Here is a 21,288-nt window from a genome sequence, read left to right as displayed (position 1 = left end):
AGAATAAAAAAACAAGCTCAATGGCATAGGCAGTGAGACTTTGTTCTCTTCTCTAGGGTGCTGTATCTAGAATAAGAAATGAGTTTAGAACACACCTCAAACATTTTTTATTCCTGGGCAAGTCTCTTAACCTCTCTGCTTCAGGTTTTCATCTCTAAAATGGAGGTAAATAGTACCACCTAATTCTCAAGGTAGTTGGTCTGAGAGTAAAATGAGATAATATTTGTAAAGCATTTTGCAAATTTTAAAGCACTATCATTTATTCATGATTTTAAAGATCAATGACTATTCATCAATAGTGATTTGAGTCCATCAAGGTGAGATAGATCCTCTCTAATTTATTCCCTTACTTACATTGGATATAATTCCACATCTGTCATTTGAGTTTCATCATTTCCAATGTAAAAGCCGTTAAAAAGAGAAAACAAAAACAAAACAAACTGAATAATTCTGCATTTTTTCATTCCTGTTTTATACATTATCCCAACCACCACAAAGATCTCTCTCTTTTTTTAAAAATAGTTTTTTATTTACAAAACACATGCATGGATAATTTTTCATCATTGACCCTTGCCAAATCTTCTGTTACAACTTTTTACCTATTTTCCCCTCCCCCCTCCTCTAGATGACACACAGTCCAATACATGTTAAATATGTTAAAGTATATGTTAAGTACAACATATGTATATATATTTATAGTTATCTGTATGCACAAGAAAAATCAGATTTGGAAAGAATGTAAAAATAACCTGAGAAGGAAAATAAAAATGCAAACAATAACAGATAGTGGAAATGCTATATTGCACCACAAAGATCTTATCCTTTCTTTGACCCCCTTTATCTTCTGCAGCACGTGGTGCCCTAGTAGGGGGAAAGTGGCAAAGGCTATTAAGCACTAAGTTTAAAACTTCAACTTAGTTATTGTAACTATATGTACAACTAGAGGAACAGATCCATGTCAATCCTGACATTCTTTCTATTAATAAAAATAAAAGACAGAATAAAATTAAACCTAAATGAAGGGCCAGTTCACAACTTTTATATATTACCCTTAGTGAAGCAAATAAAGAAGCTATGGGAGCAAATTTTATCCAGGGTCAAAAGACAAAAAAGAATCTCATTATGGGCCATCAGATTATTTCACAGTGCAATACTTTTATCAAATATCTGCAAAGTAATCACCATGCAGACAACAATTTATGAAACAAAACTGGCTGTAAAAGCTGAAGAGTGACTCAATAAAGACATAAATAAATAAAGCTTTCTTCATGAAAATGTAAACTAGTTCAAAAGAAAGATTGTGGGTAGAGCTGAGTATGTGATTCTAAAAAGCAAAATCATTTAGGAAAAGTTAAAAAGAGTAATTACTTTATGTGAATGGGATGCCAGAGAGGAAAAATTGGCACAAGAGGAATTAGATAGGGGAAAGCTGGTAATTCTGGAACACTACTCTCATCAGAAAAAAAAGTTAAAAAGGAAAATGTCTACATATGTATTAAATAAGGGAAGAGAATATGCTAAGAGCAGTTTGGGAAAAGGGATAAGGTACCTAGATAAGGGGCTAAAGATGGAGGGAAAGGGTGAGGGAAGAAGGGAGAAATTCTTGTAGGGGGCCTAGATTAAGTAATAATAAGGCAAAGTAACATGCAGAAGTAAAACAGAGGCATCAGCAGGGATAGAAAGTAAGAGATGCATACAAACATAATAATAATAGGAATAGAATTTATTAGAAAAAGAAGGTAATAATCACTGATCTCAAGCAAAGCTAAAACATATTTACTCAAAAGAGAAAACAGGGAAACTATATGTCAGCCAAATTAATCAATACTTTTAAGATTATTTAACTAGACAATATAAGGTTGGAATATTGTTGTATAGGAAATGAGTTGGTAGATTCAGAAAAATATGAAGATTTATGAAAGATGAGGTTATGTGTCCTCAGAAACAAGAGGACAAATATGGCTTTATGGTCTTACATAAATATATACGTGCGTATATGTATGATACATATGGAGGGTATGTGTGTATGCCTGTACATATACATATGTGTGTATATGTGTGTGCATATGTATGTATATAGATGTATATGTGTATATCTGTGCTTAATTGTAGCCTGGGGTAGGCATGGTATACAGCAAGAGGGGGGGAAAGAATAGTAAAAAGTGCATAGTAAAGAACAAAAGAAAACATACAAGGAGGCAAAGGAAAGATGGACAGCTAAGAAGAGTATTTATTATCTAAGTTTTCTTGAAATGGAAGTCTGTTGTTTTATATTGTGAATGTTCTCATTTTCTTAAGCTAAATAAGAAATTCTATGAAAAAAAGCTATACCTTTCATATTAAATCAATATGTACTTAACTTCTATAATAAAATGAGCACTGGAAAAAAAAAAAAAAGGTTCAAAAGAAATTCTGAGACCGAAAGCTTTACAGAAGTCTTATATCTATGTATCATGAATATTTCTTCATGAAAAGAAACAAGGAGAGTGGTCCAAGAGAGTAGAGTAGAAAGAAATGGTATATTCCTACAATGAATCTAACAACAATCTAGAATGTGAACCATAGCACTAATTGGGATATATAAAGAGAAACTCCAGTGAACCATATTTCTAGCCTAAGAACAAAAAATATGATGGAGCTAGGGAAGAAGTAAGAAGAGTACTATGGACTGAGTTCAGGGTTTTAGCTTAGGCCATCAGCCCAAGATCTTCCAGGGAACCTAGATTAAGTTCCAGTGCTTTGAATTAGACCAGATATGACCACATATATAACTATTTGCCCAGAGAAGCAGTATGGAGTCTCCCGGAAGTAACAAGAGCAAAGACTTTTTGAAAACAGAAAGAAATGAACTAGTCACTCCCAAAAGAAAGCCCAAACTAGGAACATCATTGCCAAAATCCAGAGCTCCCAAGTCAAAGAAAAAATGCTGCAAGTTATCATTCAAGCACCAAGGAATCACACAAGATTTAGCAACAACACAACATCTATAAAGGAGTAGAAAAAAAAAAATGGAACATGATTTTTCTAATAAGCAAAAGCTATCAGATACAAATAGTGAAGTCCAGCGGTCCTCAAACTTTTTAAATAGGGGCCAGTTCACTGTCCCTCAGAGTGTGGGAGGGCCGGACTATAGTAAAAACAAAAACTCACACTCTGTCTCTGCCCCTCAGCCCATTTGCCATAACCCGGCTGGCCGCATCTGGCCCGCAGGCCGAAGTTTGAGAACCCCTGGTATAGTCAATAAAAGTAAACATAATCCTAAAGGGGGAAAATGGACCTTTAACAAAACAGACTACTTCCAAGGTTCACTAATGAAAAGGTGAACATTGAAGGAAGAAGATAAAAAAAGATAAATGCAAGTGAACTAAAAACTTTATAAGAATGAAGTATATCTTTGGATTCTAATGAGGAAAGGGATGATAGAAACATCCTCTAAGAACTATCAATTCATCAGTATCCTGGACAAGTCAAATCAGAAGGGTCTGTCAAGTATCCTACTTATACTTTCATGATTTGAAAAGAAGGAAGGAAACAGATAAAGAGGAGGAATGAGAAAGAAAACATATTACATAATCCAGGAACACATGCAGATATTTATACAAATAAAGGAATAAGAGAACTATGTAAATGAAGAGAAAATACACACACAAAGAGCTTAGAGTATAGAAATAACATTGCTTAGTTGAGAGGGAAAAAAAAAAAAAGGAAGAAATGTGGAAAGAATGGTGAGAAAAGAGAATTAAAGATTAGTCAAAAGCAAAATAAATCATAAATCCAAAAAACAGAAAAACAAACAAACAAACAAACAAAAAAAACAAAGAAAAGGTAAGTTTCAGAATATAAAATAAGCATTAGAACCAGCTAAGGGAAGGGAAAGGGAAATCCCACTTAAAATGACTACAGATAATATAAAATACTTGGAAGTCTTTATGTACCCCTACCTGCACACCACCCCATAAACTATACAAACATTATAAAACACTCTTCCCACCAATTCAGATTTAAGTAATTGGGGAAATACTCATTCTTTATGGGTAAACCAAGCCAATATAACAAAACTGATAACATAACCAAAATTACTTTCAGTACCATCTCAAACTACTAAAAAATATTAATTTATAGAGCAAAAGGGAAAAAAGTAACAAAATTCATCTGGAATAACAAAGTCAAGAATATTAAAAGAATAAATGGGGGGAAATGGGAATGAAGAGAGTCTAGCACTATCACGTTTCAAAACTATAATATAAAGCAGTAATAATCTAAAGAATTTGGTAGGGTAAGAAACAGGTTAATCAATGGGACAGATTAGATATACAATATACAGAAGCAGAGGAGCATAATAACTTAAGTGTTTGATAATCCCAAAGATCCCAACAAAAATTCACTGTTCAACAAAAATAGTTGGAAAAACTGGAATGTAATCTGGCAGAAACTAGGTGTCAACCAGGATCTCACATCATAAACCAAGATAAGTTCAAAATAGGTACGTGATTTAGACCTAAAAAACGACACATTGGCAAATTAGTGGTACATGAAATTAAAAATTTTTACAGTCAAAATTAATTAAGAAACATAAGCAACATAGATACATATACATATGGAACTAAGTCAAACTTACAAAAATAAGAGTCATTCTTTAATTAAATGGTAAAAAGATAAGGAAATTTTTGGAAGAAATCAAAACTATCAATAGCCACATGAAAGAATTTTCATTTATAATCAGAGAAAGACACATTTAAAATACTTCACACCCTTCAGATCAGAAGTTGATCTCCCTCCCCCCAAAAAACTGGCAAATGTTGAAGAAGGTATAGGAAAGAAATACTTTATTTAATGTGTTGTCTAAGGAGCAGTGAACCAATACTCATTCCAGAATATCAATGATGAAGAATGCCACCTACTTTCTAAGAGAAGTGACTCATTACAATACAAAATGAGATACATATTTTGGTCAATGTAGAAATTTGTTTTCTACCTCCAAGTCCACCCAGGTAAAGGGGTCAGAAAAGAGAGACAGAAAATGTATAACTGAATACAATTTGATTTTTTAAAAAAGAGAGAAAAAGAAACAGGATACTGTAGAAACCAAATACAATCAAGAAAGTTAAATTGATTAAATATGAATAACACTCTTACACATCAAGATAATCCTTGATGAAAGTAAAAGAGAGGCAGGCTTTTACAAATATTGGAAAAACACATTTTTACAAACAACTAATCAAACCTTGTAACAAATACAAGATTCTACTGAACTTAATTTGTTAATTATTAAAGACATTTGATTAATAAAGCACTGCCTTAAAAGCATTCCTTGCAATAAATTAGTGGGATCAAAAGTTAAAAACAAGCACCACACAGGACACAAACGAAAACTTTCATAAGAGGGAGGTAGCCTATAATCTATATAATAACCATCAAAGAATCTAAAAGAATTGGAATAAGAGTGTCAATCAGCAAAGAATTGACAGAAAAACAAGCAGTGAGGGATGACAGTGGACAACCGACAACCAAAAAGAGCTCCAGCAGTATCATAAGGCTGGGAGATAGTGAAGATTTGAAAACAATAGTGGAAACACTTAAAACATGAGATCCAACATAATAAAATTGGAGCTTCTCTTGGCTGTTTTATATACAAGCAGCCTGAGTCAATCAAGTCTCAAGATTGGTAGGATATTTTTACTACCACAAGCACAACTCTTTTCAGTAATATCCATTATAAAATTGGGAGATTTATGCTCAAAGATGTTGACTAATCATGGTACACGTCCAAGACAGACTTCAAATCAATGAAAGACTGCTTTTAGATGGTGAGATCCTCCATATACCTATCTATGGGTGAAATTATGCTGATTACATCATGCCCTAAAACAATGCAATTCTTCCTAAACAAGACTCAGAATAACTCAAGACAAACCAAATCTTTAAAAAATAAAAATAAAAATGTTTAGTATTTCCACAATGGCATATTAGCTGGATGGGTACTCCATAGATTTGGTACATCAATGCAGTTACCTTTAATTTGTAGTTAACTAGATGATACAGTGGATAGAGTATTAGCCTGAGTTCTGAGATTTTATCTGGCCTCAGACATTCACCAACTGTATGACCTTGGACAATTTACTTAGCCTTTCTGTGCCTCAGTGTTCTCAACTGTAAAATGGGGATAATAGCATCTACCTCCCAGAATTGTTGTAAAGATAAAATGTTTATAAAGTGCTTTGCAAATCTTAAAGCACTAAATAAGTGCCAAAAAATATAGACACTCACTACCTGTATGATTTTGGGCAAGTCACATAATCTCTGTTCCTCAATTTCCCCATAATAGTGCTTACCTCATGAGGATCAAATGAAACAAGTAGAGCTCTTAGCAAAACTTGAAGAACTGTATAAATGCTAACTACTAATAATTTTACATTTACATAGCACCTACTATGTTCCAGCTTAGAGCTCACAAACATCTCATTTGATCCTCATAACAGCCTACTATTATCCCCATTTTAAAGTTGAGGAAACTAAAGCAAACAGGTGAAGTGACTTGCCTAGCATCACAGAGCAAGGAAGTAAATGAGGCTGGATTTGTAATCAGATCTTCCTGACTCCAGGTCTGAATGTTGGAATGCTATACCACTAGCAGTCCTAAATATGAGAATGAAGAGATTCTTTCAACTCAAAGAGATTATCTCATCTAATATCCCTATTTTACAAGTGAGGAAAATGAAGCCCACAGAGGTAAAAATGATTTGCCTACCCATCATACAACCAATAAGTTACTCAGTCCAGGATTGGCACCAAGTTCTCCAAATTCAAAGCTTCCTCTTTCTGGCATATGAACACACGCATGCACGCACCCCATAGAATAGTAATAAACTGTGTTCTCACAACTAATTGTGTCTCTTCCATACCTAAACTTAAGAATCCCTAAATTTCTGTTATCCTATATTTTAATATGCTTTACAGAAGAAAATAGCTTTGAATGCATTTTGTAGTTCAGTATTCAAATAATGGAAATCACTGCTTTTAGAAGGATTTCTGAATATAGTAAGTAGCAAGACTAATTTATAATGGTAAAAGTATCAAATTAAAATAGCTACTCTAAAGCAGAGTTTCACAGTGTACTCCATACTCCTGAATGTTATTGCATATTTTAAAAAAACCTTTAAATAATTATCTAATGCAAATTTTATTTAACCAAAACAAACAAAAAAACCCAGAATGTAGTAAATATATTATTTACAAAATAAACACAATTTGCCTATTAGATATTTAAGGGTTCACATCAAAAACCATCAGACTTTGAACTCACAAAGAACTCAACAAAAACATCTGCTGTTACTGAGGAAAAACTGAACAGGAAAGGGTCTCCCCAAATGGACTATCTCATGTTATCAATTCAAAGACTCAGTGTAATACAATTCTGTACTATGAGTAAAAAATAAATAAATAAAAACAACTTGAGAACCACTGACTTAGAGCACTCTTATCCCAAGGGTCAGTTAAAAATAATACTAAAGTATCAGAAGTTTCCCACTCTTAGGGTATCCAAAATTTCCAAAATCAAGGAGTCTAAATCAAGTTTATTTTTGGGGAGAAAAAGATTACACTCTGATGGTTAAAACAATTCACATTCTATTCTCTAAATTATATTCTCTAAGTTTAATTGCATTTAGTACAGTGCAAAGATACAACTGGACATTGCCTTTTGATGATAATTGTCATATAATGTGAATTATAATCCACTGATAAAAAACATCAAAGACAGTCCATTTCTGGTTATATAACATTTAAAATTTATTAAAAGTTGCTACAATACTAGAAACAAACTAGAAAATACATTCACATTTACTAATTACTAAACCTAACTTTCTATACTTGACATTTATCTTACCAAGCAACTGTAGTAACAAATCTTAAAACATATCTGATGAAAGAAAATGTGTAGAAGAAAACTGAAATCACTGTTAAGGGGACAAAATGGCATACAAATAAGGCTCACTTGAACATACTACCTCATATGCAATATCCTTATGAGGGCAGCAGCCAAATTTGAACTAAGTCTTCCCATAATACAGCAATGACTTAAATGACATAGTAAATCAGCAGGTAGACAAGGCAGAAAATAGATCAATTGGACTAAACGCTGCTGAGATGCTGCAGGAAGAAGAACCACAGTGCCTTCTTGTGGATCTAAAGAGACAAATAGAAATTAAGCTGAAGTATAAAAACTGTTATAAGTCAAAGGAATTCACTTAGAAAGATTTTTAGAAACAATTTTCAATGACTGCTACATCATTGTGAATATTGCCATTTCTGATCCTTACTCGGAAATGAAGAGTTACTATAATAATTGTCACAAAAACATCTTTTCTTAAGGTCTCTTTATTCAGAAAACAAATGCTCTAATCCTTATTTAATAAGGACATTCTTGCCTAGATTTATAGTTCAGGATAACTCTGCCTAGATTTATTGTTCAGGATAAGTCAAAATACACAAAATATTAGTTTCTAGCCATTTAAGAGCTAGAGTAGTAGAAAGTATTTTGGAAGCAATTCCACTTTTTTTCTTAGCAGCAATATACAATCCTTATCATTACAATTATGAAACAGAACCATAAATTTTCTTTCAGAAAAGAAAGGTCTCTGATTCAGAAAAAAAGTTGAAGTAAAGCTTTTAAAGCTTTCATTTAAATGATGCTTCTCCATAAGTGGTGAATAAAAGCATAAAATCTTTAAGTGAACTTAAAGATGGAAATAAATACATCAAATTACAATGTGATGTTATTGATTTTTGAAGAAAATAGTACTTTCTCCTTAAGAGATAATTAAATGAGTTTCCCTGAGGGGGAAGACCAAAAATTCAAAGAACAAAAATATTATTAACTTCCCTAAGCTTCAAAGAAAAAAAAATTTCTCCTCAATCTAACTACCTGTTGATCTCATGCTGTAAGAAAATGAAATAACTACTTTATATTTCAAGTGCAGCAATCACATCTGAAGTATACATAAATAAAAGCTTACGCTAAGTCACCAATATTTTATAATTCCCGAGTTCACTAATTTTTAAATGATATACCGAGTTTAGAATTATTTGAACATTTAAAAGTTTCTTCAACTAATTATGTCTTAATGTCCCACACCACTCAATTTAAATGAGAAGTAGGGAAAGGCTACCCCAAAAAATTTCATTCTATCTATTTCAAGGTGATATCAAAACAAAAAACAAATACAAATATTTTAAAAACTCATCAAAAGTTTGATTGTTGAATATCTCAGTCTTACCATAAATCCGAGAAGCAGTGGCTTGCAAACTATTTAGTAACTCTTTATTTGATCGTGCTGCCGCAGCATGAATAATATCAATAAGTTGAGTTGAGAGTTCAGGGTTTTTACAGCCAAGTTGAGCAAGCTGCAAGGGCAAGCTAGCCAGCCAACGAGATAACACTTTACTTTTGCTTCTAAAAAAAAGGACAAAGATGAACAAAGACTTGGCTAATTAAAAAATACACATCAGTATATAAGTATCTATTAAACATGTACTGTGAGTCGGGCACTATACTAGGTACTTGGGATAGAACAACAAACAATGAAATCTCTACTCTCAAGTAACTGTCACAGAGCCCTTCATTTGACTGGCATAGTAAGAGTAATATATTGTTCCACTTAAGCAAAATTTCTAAAAATGTTGACTTAAAATTATTTTTACTCCACTGTGAAATTACTCTAGCATTCTTCCCTGCCTCCTTAAAAAGAATATAATGAAGGTAACTGAATTTTTTCCTAATGACTCAAAATCATTCCTAACCAGGAAGTGAACAGGTAGTACTTTTTTTTTTTTTTTAAGAGGCCACAAGTTGTAATGGATATAACACTGCATTAAGAGTAAAAAAGATGAGTTCTAGTACTGTTTTTTCACACTTTCTGTGTAACTCTAGACAAATCACTTAACATTCATGATTCAGATCATGTTCCCACAGAGTAGATGCCAATTTGTAAATGGGAGACTGAATCTGTTATCACTATTTCCTCATACCAACAAAATCACAGATCTACCTCCTAATCCCTAATAACTTTTTTCCTTTACCATGTGGTACAGCACAAAGAGCATTAAGAAAGTGGGATGTGAACCTAGTCCACCACTCAAAGGCTCTGTGACCTCTTGGCTTCTTGTAAACAGGGATTGACACCTACCACATGGGGCTATTGTGAATTATCTTTAACATATTCCATTATCGTGCTCTCTCCTATAGAGTACCTACCTTTAAAGTTGGGATTAGCGATAAAAGCTCTATACATGCCCTCAAATATTCTCCATTTCCTCTCATGATGCCTCAATAACCAACCTAGAATATTTCTAGCATTACAATTCATCCCCCAATAATAACCAAAAATACACAGTGGTGTTGGGCTCTAAAAACTCAGGTGGTTGGATACATATCTTATAAAGGCAATTTCATTGTGTTTGGCACAACCAGGCAATCCAAAGTTGGCACCAATATGTTCTGCCACTACACCAATAGTAGAGGGCATGGGACACAATTAAAACTGCAGAAGAGTAGAAATGGTTAAATGAGCAGCTACTTGGACAGCATACAACATAAACTTCTTTAATATATCAAATCTACCTACAACCAATTATAAATATTGTATGTTTTCCCGAGTATCTGGTCTTCAGCTACTCATAAATTAAAACTAAAACTTTAAGCTAACAGGCTATTTTAAAAATATGTAACTTATTAAGAACCCTGCTGTTAAGAACCCAGCCTTAGACGTTACATAAAATTTGCTTCAGTATTCCAACCCTGTTAACTTCAAATCCCTAAACAGATTCGACCTTCTCTCTACAAATCTTTCCCTTTCCTCATTTTGGCTGGCTGCCAGATGCCTCTCCAATTACCCACCTATGTAAGGTAGACAAAGCCTCTTTCTCCATTTGAATAAGTAGATTTGCCAAACACAATCCTATCAATAAAATGGAGGATAATTGGTCCTTACATTTCATTACATCCTCCTGGCCCATCAGGTATTTATCAGGCTATAGAGCCCTCCAAACTCCCAACAAGACATCTGTCCTATTGCTGCACTATAAAGCTCAAGAGCCTTGCTTGCCATCTATGCTACCACTTAGAAGTGATCCTAAAACTTTCCCCTCCTCCTCATTTCGGAAATTTTCTTTATGATTTGTTTCCCCTAATTAAAATGGGAGCTTAATAAGAACAGGATGTGTCTTGATTTTCTATTTTCATCTGAAGTGTACTTGGATACTTTTTTCCTTCATTTTCTTTCAAAGTCTTTATTCCTATATAATTCATTAATCAATAAACCATATACTGTTCTATTCAATCCTTTAAGTGAACTACAATACAACATGTCAAAAGGAAGGCATATGAAATTTATACCTAGGATGAAAAAACAAACAAATTAAAATCCTTTCTTACTTGATTTTGTGAGGACCCATTTCTTCTTTCTGATAAATGCTACTAAAAAAGTTCAGAAGTGAAGAACGGACAGAAACAAGGAGATTCTTCTGTTGATAAAGTGTATAAACTGCCCTGATTAACACCTCTGTTGCCACTAGAAGAAAAGAAAAAAAGTTTACAACAAAATTTACACCAATTGATTAAACATGAGCTTTGGCATTATATGATCAGTCCTCATCTTCTTTGGGAAAAAAAATTATTACAATCATAAAATTTTATTAGAAATACTACAGAAAATCCAGTCTACTGAATGATCCACAGAAGTGATTCAGAGTTAGTATATCAAAGCATCAATTAGGAATTGAAGAGATGTATTAGTCTTTTCTTTGACAAAAAACTGATAATAAAAAAATATTAAATAAAATGGCACTAACTAGTTGTTTCAAGTGATTGTCAAATGACATAAAACCTCAGAATGGATACCAAAAGCTTAGAATTTAAAGAGAGAAAAGAATAAGAAAGTTATCAAAAAAGAATTTCTTTTGAGTGAAATATAAGCCCAAATGCTAGTGAGGAAGAAATCATACAATGAGTATTAGTTAACACACTGTTCTGGCTAACATGCCCAGAATATGATATCACTTTCTCCCAAAACAATTAGCTTATACAAATTATTAATGGATAATAAAAACTGTTCTAATTGGTTTTTGTCCATCCCAAATTTAGTCTCTTACAATAAAAGGCAGAGATTGAAAATGTAAGTCTTTTTATTCCTCCACTGACAATGAAGATCTGAAAATGTGCACAGCACCTACATACCAACCCTGTAGACAGGTCTTCTAGTCCACAGCCACACATCAATTATACTACCTATCATTCTCTCTAAATCCTCAACTTTAGCAATTTTAATAATTACTTTTCAGTTTATAACTATAATTGTTTTCAAATATATCTCATTTTAAAGATAGAGAATTAATAATTTAGGATGTCTTTTCTTTTTTCCCTCCATTTTATAATGGGTCAAAAGAAAAGACATCCTAAATTATCAATTCAACAAACTTTTATAAAGCACTGATTATGTACTTGTTCTAAAATTATATGACAAGCATATCACATTTCTCAGAAAACTAGTCTAATTAGAACCTAAAAAGTGTGGTATTACACTTTAACATTCTCTTTTTGGATTAATATAGAGTATGCCAATGTAAGCGGGAAGTTGAAATTTTTGATTTTATCAATATCAAAATGTTTTCTTATGAGCTTTTCACAGTGTTTTTACCACACTTGAAATAATTTAGTCCTAGTTTTTTCCAATAAATTTAAAAAAAAATTTTTTTCATTTAAAGCACCTATTGTACACATAGTACTGTATTAGGTGCTAGGGGACACACAGTTTAGATGAGACAAAATCCTTGCTTTCATGGGACTTAAAATCTAGTAGGAAAATATCACACATAATGACAACCTTGGGAAGAAATAAAAGCTTTTTATGTGGGAAAGCAGGAGAGAAGGCTGATCCAGAGGGCATCAAAATCTGCAGAATGTCTTGGAGGCAACTATAATAGTAGCAACAGGTTCGGTAGCTCTTAGTCCAGACATGGTTAAGAGAGGGTCAAACAACTTGTAAGAAAGCAAGACAGTGGACCTCTTGCTGGCAATGGTTGCAGCCGTTAATTGGCAATTCACTGCTCTGGGATGCAATTTCACAGAAAGGAAGACTTTTGGCTGGTCACTAGAGAGCAGGAGCCCCAGTCACAGTTCCAAGGCAGAAAAAAGCACTAACATTTGTGACTTCAGAAAAACAAGGAACCTGTGTGGGTAAAAACCAGAAAGCAGACTAGGAAGCAGTGACCAGAGGGTTCTCAAGATCACACCACTTTGGAAGTAGTAAAAATTGGTACACCCCCCCCAAAATAACTAGGAAAAGAGCTGCAAAAATGTCATCTTCTCCACTCTCGGGTGGTCAATATCCAATTTTAACATAAAGTTTAAAGTCAAGAAACAGGCTGAAAAACTGAGCAAATAACAAAGAACCTGACCATAAAAAGGTACCTCAAAGAAGATCAAGTCACAAATTCACAAGACAATAACATGAAAATATCTACAAGCAAAGCACCAAAAAAAAAAAAAAAAAAAAAACTAATTGGACTCAAGCTCAATGAGAATTCCTAGAAGAGATGAAGAGATACAAATGATAGGGGAAAAAATGGGGGGGAAATGAGGGTAATGCAAGAAAATGATGAAAGGAGAATTAGGGAAGAAAACAGCACCTTAAAAAACATAATTTGCCTAATGGTTTAAAAAAAAAAAAAAAAGGCACGAAAATTCACTGAAGAATTTGGCTTAAAAAGCCAAATTAACCAAATTGAAAAAGGGTACAGAAGCTTATAAGAAAAAAAATTAACTCCTTAAAAATTAGAATTGGGTAAATGAAAGCTAATTTCTTGAGACTTCAAGAAACTTTTTTTTTAGAAGTCAAATAAATGAAAAATATGAAATATCTCATCAAAAAAACAAAGGACCTGGAAAACAGAATAGAAGTAATTTTACAACAGTAAACATGAACATGACCTGAACATCATGATCAAAAAAAAAAAAAAAAAAAAAAAAAAAAAGAGCTTAAATGTCCTATTTCAAGAAGTTATCAAGAAAAATTACCTTGATATTTTAAATCCAAAGGGTAAAATAAAAATTACAAAAATTTATTAATCACTTTCTGAAAGAGATCCAAAAATTCCAGAGCTCCCAGGTCAATAAAATACTGTGTCATCAGAAATAATACAAGTACTTGGAGTTACAGTAAGATGACGCAAGATATAGCAGTTTCCATGTTAAAGGAGCAAAAGGCTTAGAATATAATATTCTGCAATGAAAAAAAAGAGTTAGTAATATTCTAGTCAAAAATCACTATCCAGCAAAATTAAGGGCTAAAATAGAGAGCTGTCAAGCGTATCTGGATGAAAAGACCAAAGTTGAGTAGAAAATCTGACATTCAAATGAAGCATGAAAAAGGTAAATGTAAAAGAGTAAGCATAAGAGACCTCAATAATTAACCTACTACTTATACATTTCTGTATGTAAAGATGTTACATGTAACTCTTAGGAACATTATCATTATTAGGACAGTTAGGAGTCTGCAAAGAGGAAGCATAAGTATCAATTCTGTTAAGGTATGCTCCCTCATAAAATAAAATAAATAAAAAGAAAAAAAGAAAAAGGGATCCACTAGGAGAAAATGGGAAAACATTTTTCACATACAAAAAGCATGCAAGTTGGAACTTCTATAGTTATAGAATACTCGAAAGCCCACTCTTACCAGAATTGGTTCAACAAGGAAAGAACATATACACAGAGACACTCTCAGTTGGGGACAGAAATCTAATTTACCCAAAAGGAAAATTGAGGGAGTAGAGGGGAATGAGAATGATAAAATGGAAGAAGGGAGGTAATTGTTGGACGTTTGAGGGGGCACAGAATAAAAGACAGAAAGAGAAGAATAAACAAATGAAACTAGATAGGAAATGCACAATAATCGTAAATAAATGTGAAAAGGATAAAATGGAAGCAAATTAACAATGCATTAGAAACCCAAATCCCATACTATATTGGTTATGAAAGATACATACACGATTAAAATAAAGGGCTTAAGAAGAACCTTACATTGCATTCAACTACAGCTTAAAAAAAAAAAAAAAAAGACAAGTAGCAATCACAATCTTGGACAAACCAAAAGCAAAAATAGGCCTACTTAAAAGAGATAAGAGAAATTACATTTTGATAAAAGGTGCCATAAACAATGAAATTATGGTAAAATTTTTCTCTGACAAAGTGCTCATTTCTCAAATATATGAGTTAAATTTATCCTAATAACTATTCCCCAACTGATAAATGGTCAAAGAATATGAACAGCTAGTTTTCAGAAGGAAAATAAAACAAAAATCAAAGCTATCTATATTGAGTTGAAAAAATTGCTCCAAATCACTAATGTTTAGGAAAATTCAAATTTAAACTCTAAGGCACCATCTCACACTGCTCACAAACAAATGCTAAAAAGGATAAAGGGAAATAGGCACAGTAGTAAACTGCTGGTAAAATTGTGAACTAATTCACAACCATTCTGGAGAGTAATTTGAAGCAGTACCTAAAGAATTATAAAAATGTGCATACCCTTTGACGCATACATACCTCAAAGAGATCAAAGTAAAAGAACCTATGTGTATGAAAAATGTTTGAAGCAGTTCTTCTCATAGTGGTAAAGAATTAAAAACTGAAGGGATACTTGTCAATTGAAGAACAGCTGTTTAACAGTAAAGGTGTATGATTATGATGGAATACTACTGTGCTCTCAAAGATGATGAGATTTTGTTTCAGAAAAACATGGCAAGACCTATATGAATTAAGACAAAGTGAAGTAAGAACAGTGCACAATAAGAGCAATGTTGTAATAATGATCAGTTGGGAAAGAGTGGATTTCTCTTGTCAATACAATGATTCAAGATAATTCCAAAGGACTCATGATGATGAAATACTATCCACTTCCAAAGAAAATGGTTGAATTCAGAGTGCAACTGCAGTATAATTTTCTCACTTTTTTTTTCGTGATGTGACTAATACAGAAACGTTTTGCATAATTTCATAGATATAAGTGATATCATTTGGGGTAGGAGGAAGAGAATTAAGAACTCAAAATTTAAAAAGAAATATTAAAAATAAATATCAACTTTAAACGGGGAAAAAACTTAATCCTCAAAAGAACTCAAACCTACCCTATAATTTACACCTGCTGAATGACATGTTATAGACTAATTCAAATGATTTCTATTTTTTTAGTGTAAAAACAGCTTTAGAAGTGAAGTAACTTGCCTAAGGTCATACAAGCTTTTTTATGCAGCAAAGTTTAAGGCAGACCAGTGGTTTGTTTTGGTTTTTGGGTTTTTTTACTCCACGTCCAGTACCATCGTCTCCATACCAAGAAAACAAATTATATGTTGCTTGCTAAATAATGAATTGATGTAAAAAGAGATGGTCATAAGGGATATTTTTGTTAAAAGTAATGATAAATGATCACCTGTTCCTCCTTTTGACTTCACTATTTTTGTCAATGGCCCACTACTATTAACTGTCTCCATCGCCAAAACCATCATATTATCAAGACTTTTTCATCTCCTTTATTATGTGGTCATTGTTCAATCTTTTCAGTTGTGTCTGACTCTAATCCCATTTGTGTTTTTGTTTGTTTTTTTTTTTTTGGCAGAGATATTGCAATGTTTCGTCATTTCCTTTTCCAGATCATTTTATAGATGAGGAAACTGAGGCAAAAAGGGTAAAGGGCCTTGCTAGAGTCACAGTTGATAAGTGTCTGGCCAGATTTGAACTCAGAAAGATTGAGTTTTCCTGACTCTAGGATGACACTCTTTCAAAGCTACCTTATCATGCAATCAATCAATTATTAAATCCTTTGGATTTTATCTCAGCAAAATTTTTTCTATTTCCTCATTGTATTCCATTATTACTACCTTAGTATAAACTTCAATTACCATTGGCCTGACCTACTGCAAAGACTTCCAACAAGTCTGCTAAAGTTAGACAAATAAAAAATGACTGTCTCAGTTCTTACATTCAACAAACACTTAAAAAGTGCCTATTGTGTGCATGATCCTGTGCTAAGTACTGGAAATTTAGTGGCAGAAGTGAAATGGCCTTTTCCCTTAGGAAGGGAATTCTGCTCTAGGAAGATCCACAGATGAGTTCATAAAAAATGATTGAAAAGGAAGTACTAATAAAAGGGATAATCAGGAAAGGTAGATATAATGCCATGATACTTCTAAGGAAGGAAAATCTGCTTGTGCCTAGAAGACAAAAATACTATTGCGGGGGGGGAAAAAAAAAAAAAAAACTACACACACACCCCTAGCAATGTCATGCCCTGAAGTAGCTTCCTATGCCTTTGTGTTGGAATTTAAAACCCTTCATGCATTCTGTAATGTTCTCTGGGTTCAGGTTTCTTGGGGGACTTCTGAAGGTAGCCTTAGTTTCAGGTCAGTTTTAATAATCACCCCAAATGCAGCCAGGAGTTAAAGTCCAGATCCTTTTCTTTCTCCTTCAAAGTCTTGTCTCTTTTCCTGGGCCCAGTTAGCTTTCTTAGAGGCCTATCTCTCTCCTTGGTTTCGAGAGCTCTCTCTGAATGTCTCCAACCAGCACAAAGGTGGAATCTGGAATGAAACTGACTTCGCCTCCAAGAGAGTGGGCTTGTGGGCTTCTGACTTGTGAATCTCCCGGAAATCCAAGAGTAGGCTTATCCTCCTTAATTTGCTCTCTAAAGGTGTGAAGTTTAATAAGTACTAAGTACATAATCATTTAGCACCTTGTTTCAAGTTCTGGTCCATAACACATTCAATCCTACCTATTTTTTCAGACTTCCAATATATTACTACCTTTTAAACACTGGTCAAACTGACCTACTAGGTAATTCCCCAAAATTGGCAATAAACCTTTTGTCTTCTATACACAAGCAGATTTCCCATCCTTAGAAGTATCATAGCACTTCCTCCCTTACCTCTGGCCTTTTAAAATTCCCATCTTACTTCATAGGCTCAGCTCAAATACCTATACCTATTCTTACTTTTCCTGACTTTCACAAACTTGTAACTATAAAGAATAGAATCAAAGCTTGATAACATCATAAAAACAGTGTGAACAGTAGTATTAAATTTCTTTCTCCAGAGTTTAGTAATAAATAATTAAGTAGAGTACAAATAAAAACAATCTTATCCACAAATATTTGTCAGAGTAATTTTGGGAATATAACTTACCTCTATTTGGTTGTATTTGCATTAATCTCCATGTTACCCCAAGCAATCTGTTCAACTGCTTATTATTTAGCTTGTAACCATCTTCAAAACTCTCAGTCACAAATTTCCTAATCATTTCTATCCAATCAAAATCCTTCTGCAAAGTTGAGGTATTTGCCAGGGATACCATGATATCACACAAAGTTAAATTCAGTAAAAGATGATCTACATTGTTTAATGGAGACATATACTTGCTGTTAAATTAAAAAACAAAACAAAACAAAACTATAAGACAACATATCTAGTATAATGAACATTCCAAATACAATTAATGAGGTACCTTATTAATAAACATTAAGAAGTATGACTCCCTTAACTTAATAAAGTGCAAACTTTAATAGCAAGTGTGAACATGCAGGAGTAACAGTTTTGGCAAGACATTTTCATCTATCTCAATATTTCATACTGATCTATTGTTATCAGGCACAATTATATATAATAATAATGAATTCGAATTATTAGCCATGGCTAATGTTGGTCCTTGGTCCTGGGGAAATCAAACATACCTCTTTTATTCTCAGTAGAGAAAGGGGTATATACAAGAGCAGAATATAAAAACACCGTCAAAGTTTTATTGTTGGTCATTTTGCTTAACTTTTTCTTTGCTACAAAAGAGGGAAAGAATAAGCATTTATTGAATGACTATTATATGCCAGGTACTGTGCCAAGAGTTTTATAAAAATTACCTCATTTGATAATATTGCTCTTTAAGAGGGCATTCATTTGAGAGGGAATACATACTATTTTTATGTTATAAATAAAACATTTTTAAAACTAGGGTGGCAGAATAAAGAGTTAGTTATTCCTGGGATGAGAAACATCTGAGTTCAAATCCAGCCTCAAACATTTACTAGCTGTAGAATCCTAGGCAAGCCACTTAACCTGTTTGCCTGTTTCTTCATCTATAAAATGAGAGTAACAGCACTTACCTCCCAGGGTTGTTGGGGAATCAAATCAGATAATAATTACATAGCACCTAGCAAAAAGCCTGGCACATAGTAAGTACTATAAATGTTAGTTGTTATCATTATCTGAAACATGCAATAAATGCAACAAGCACTGCAAAAGGCCAATTTCCTAGGACTAAGATTATCATAATCCCCCTTAGAAATTTTACTTAAGAAATAACTGAAAGAATGTGCCTTAAATACACAACATTCCCCAAGGAATCTCATCATCTGTCATTCCCATTAAGCTTCTTAACGTTACAATTAATTTCTATCTTATTACTAATTTTAAACCCATGATATTTATTTTTCCAGAGTCATACTCTTTGGATTTGGAGAAGTGTTAAGGGGCAGACTGTCTCTTTTTGTCAGATACAACTGTCATATTTCCACCACTAGCATTCTACTGAGTCACAACCAGTAGAGTTTTCTCCTGGTAGGATCTGATTATGTTTAGAATTTTCTTCTTTAGCCAAAGAAAGTCATTGTTTCTTTGGGAAAGGCTGCCACTCCTTCTCATTTGTCAGCTGTGAGATCTTGGATAAAACTTTTCTCTTCTGTAGAACTATTTCTTCAACTTCTTCAACTATCTTCTTCAAATTAAATTAAATGGTACCATAAGCCCCCCAGGTCTACCTAATTCACATTCTCCTGTTTTACAGAAAATCATAATTCCTGGACCACTGTTGCAAGCTTAATATTCCTTAATGGCTTTCTCTAGGAAGCACAATAGGACTTACCCAATAATTAAGTCAAGAACCATCTCCCTACTAGCTTACAACACTTCTATTTACTCCAGTGAGAATTGATCTTTATTTTCTCTAAACTACAACATTTATCCATACAACATTTTCTTAATATCAATTATTTTCCTTCTTTACAAATGAGGAAACCTGAGGCTCAAAAAATAACAATCTATTAAGTGTTGGCTCTGGAGACTAGTCCAGAATAAAATTTGCCCAATGTCAAACATATTGCCACACTATATTTGTTTCATAAGATTGAGAAAGACAAGTATCAAAATAAACTTCTCTCTAAAAACATAGGGGACAATGGGTATGAAACACTGCATATATGTCAGACCAGATTCATGTAATGGTTAGTTTTGTTCAACTGACTCTATTCCTTTTTGTTTTTTTGATATAAGGAATGTCTCTTTCAGGAAAAGAAGAAGAAAGACTGAAATGAAAAGCAAACAAACCAACAAAAATATCCTTTTAAAAAGTATTGTTTCCCAAAATGAAGAAAGAAAAATATTTAATAGGATGTAAATCCTAGTTTAAATAACAGTAATTTTGATAGTGATTATTGAAAATGTAAATAATAAAAAATAAATTCTGAAGGACTCATTCATATTTTGTAACTGAAAAATTTTAAGTTATAAATCACACATTTGTTTTTCAGCTCTATATAATGGAAAACAGTACCTTTTATTTGATTCTTTCCTTTTATGTTTAATTATTTCTTGTAGATTATAAGGAAAATTACTCATAAAATGATGCTTAAAATCAAGAAGGTAATTCTTTCGAAGCCATACCTCCTATTAAAAAGACAACAGAACATTAGAAAAATTGAATAAAATTATGTTTAATTATTTAACAGTATAAGTAATAAAAACTTGGAAACAGAAACTAAAAAGTTTTCTTTTCAGCTACTTATTGTTCAATCATGTCCAACTCTTCATGACCCCATGGAATCCATGAGGTTTTCTTGGCAAAAATAATGGAATGGTTTGTCCTTCTCCTACATTTCCAGTGTGTGCCCATTTTTAAAAATAAATGAGGAACTGAGATAAATAGGGGTTAGGTGACTTGATCGGGTCACACAACTAGTATCAGAGGCCATATTTGAACTCAGATATTCCTGACTGCAGGCCTAGTACTCTATCCATTGCACCATCTCCCTTCCCCGCTATAAATGACATCTGCTAACAACAAACCAAATAAAAGTGAATTGGAATGGTCCATCATTTTCACCCTTAAAGCCTTTGTATATTAACTAGTCATTCACAATTTGTTTTGCACCTCAATTAAACTTTAGTGAAATTTTCTTTTGTTATTCTGAACTTAACAGCAAA

The 21,288-nt window shown here is 33.0% G+C and overlaps 2 protein-coding genes across 5 annotated transcripts in view; one reads left to right on the top strand and one right to left on the bottom strand.

Annotated features, from left to right (window-relative positions):
- INVS (inversin) overlaps window positions 1–20,576 on the top strand; it is a 271,870-nt gene extending 251,294 nt beyond the window's left edge. The window contains exon 18 of one of the 2 annotated variants that reach the window (XM_074280074.1): window positions 20,359–20,576. In XM_074280074.1, coding sequence (XP_074136175.1) covers window positions 20,359–20,399 — 41 coding nt within the window. In that variant the 3' untranslated portion in view covers window positions 20,400–20,576. The remainder of the gene's footprint in view (window positions 1–20,358) is intronic. The other variant, XM_074280075.1, reaches the window with a different exon arrangement.
- TEX10 (testis expressed 10) overlaps window positions 1–21,288 on the bottom strand; it is a 64,929-nt gene that overhangs the window by 21,332 nt on the left and 22,309 nt on the right. For all 3 annotated transcript variants that reach the window (XM_074280076.1, XM_074280077.1, XM_074280078.1), the window contains exons 5-9: window positions 20,639–20,751; window positions 18,226–18,458; window positions 11,432–11,567; window positions 9,276–9,451; window positions 8,007–8,184 (exon numbers count right to left, since the gene is read on the bottom strand). In XM_074280076.1, the coding sequence (XP_074136177.1) occupies window positions 8,007–8,184; window positions 9,276–9,451; window positions 11,432–11,567; window positions 18,226–18,458; window positions 20,639–20,751 (836 nt within the window). The remainder of the gene's footprint in view (window positions 1–8,006; window positions 8,185–9,275; window positions 9,452–11,431; window positions 11,568–18,225; window positions 18,459–20,638; window positions 20,752–21,288) is intronic.

The sequence above is a fragment of the Sminthopsis crassicaudata genome, chromosome 1 (assembly GCF_048593235.1).
Source record: "Sminthopsis crassicaudata isolate SCR6 chromosome 1, ASM4859323v1, whole genome shotgun sequence".
Classification (NCBI taxonomy): Eukaryota; Metazoa; Chordata; class Mammalia; order Dasyuromorphia; family Dasyuridae; genus Sminthopsis; species Sminthopsis crassicaudata.
This window is presented reverse-complemented; position numbering and strand designations above follow the sequence as displayed.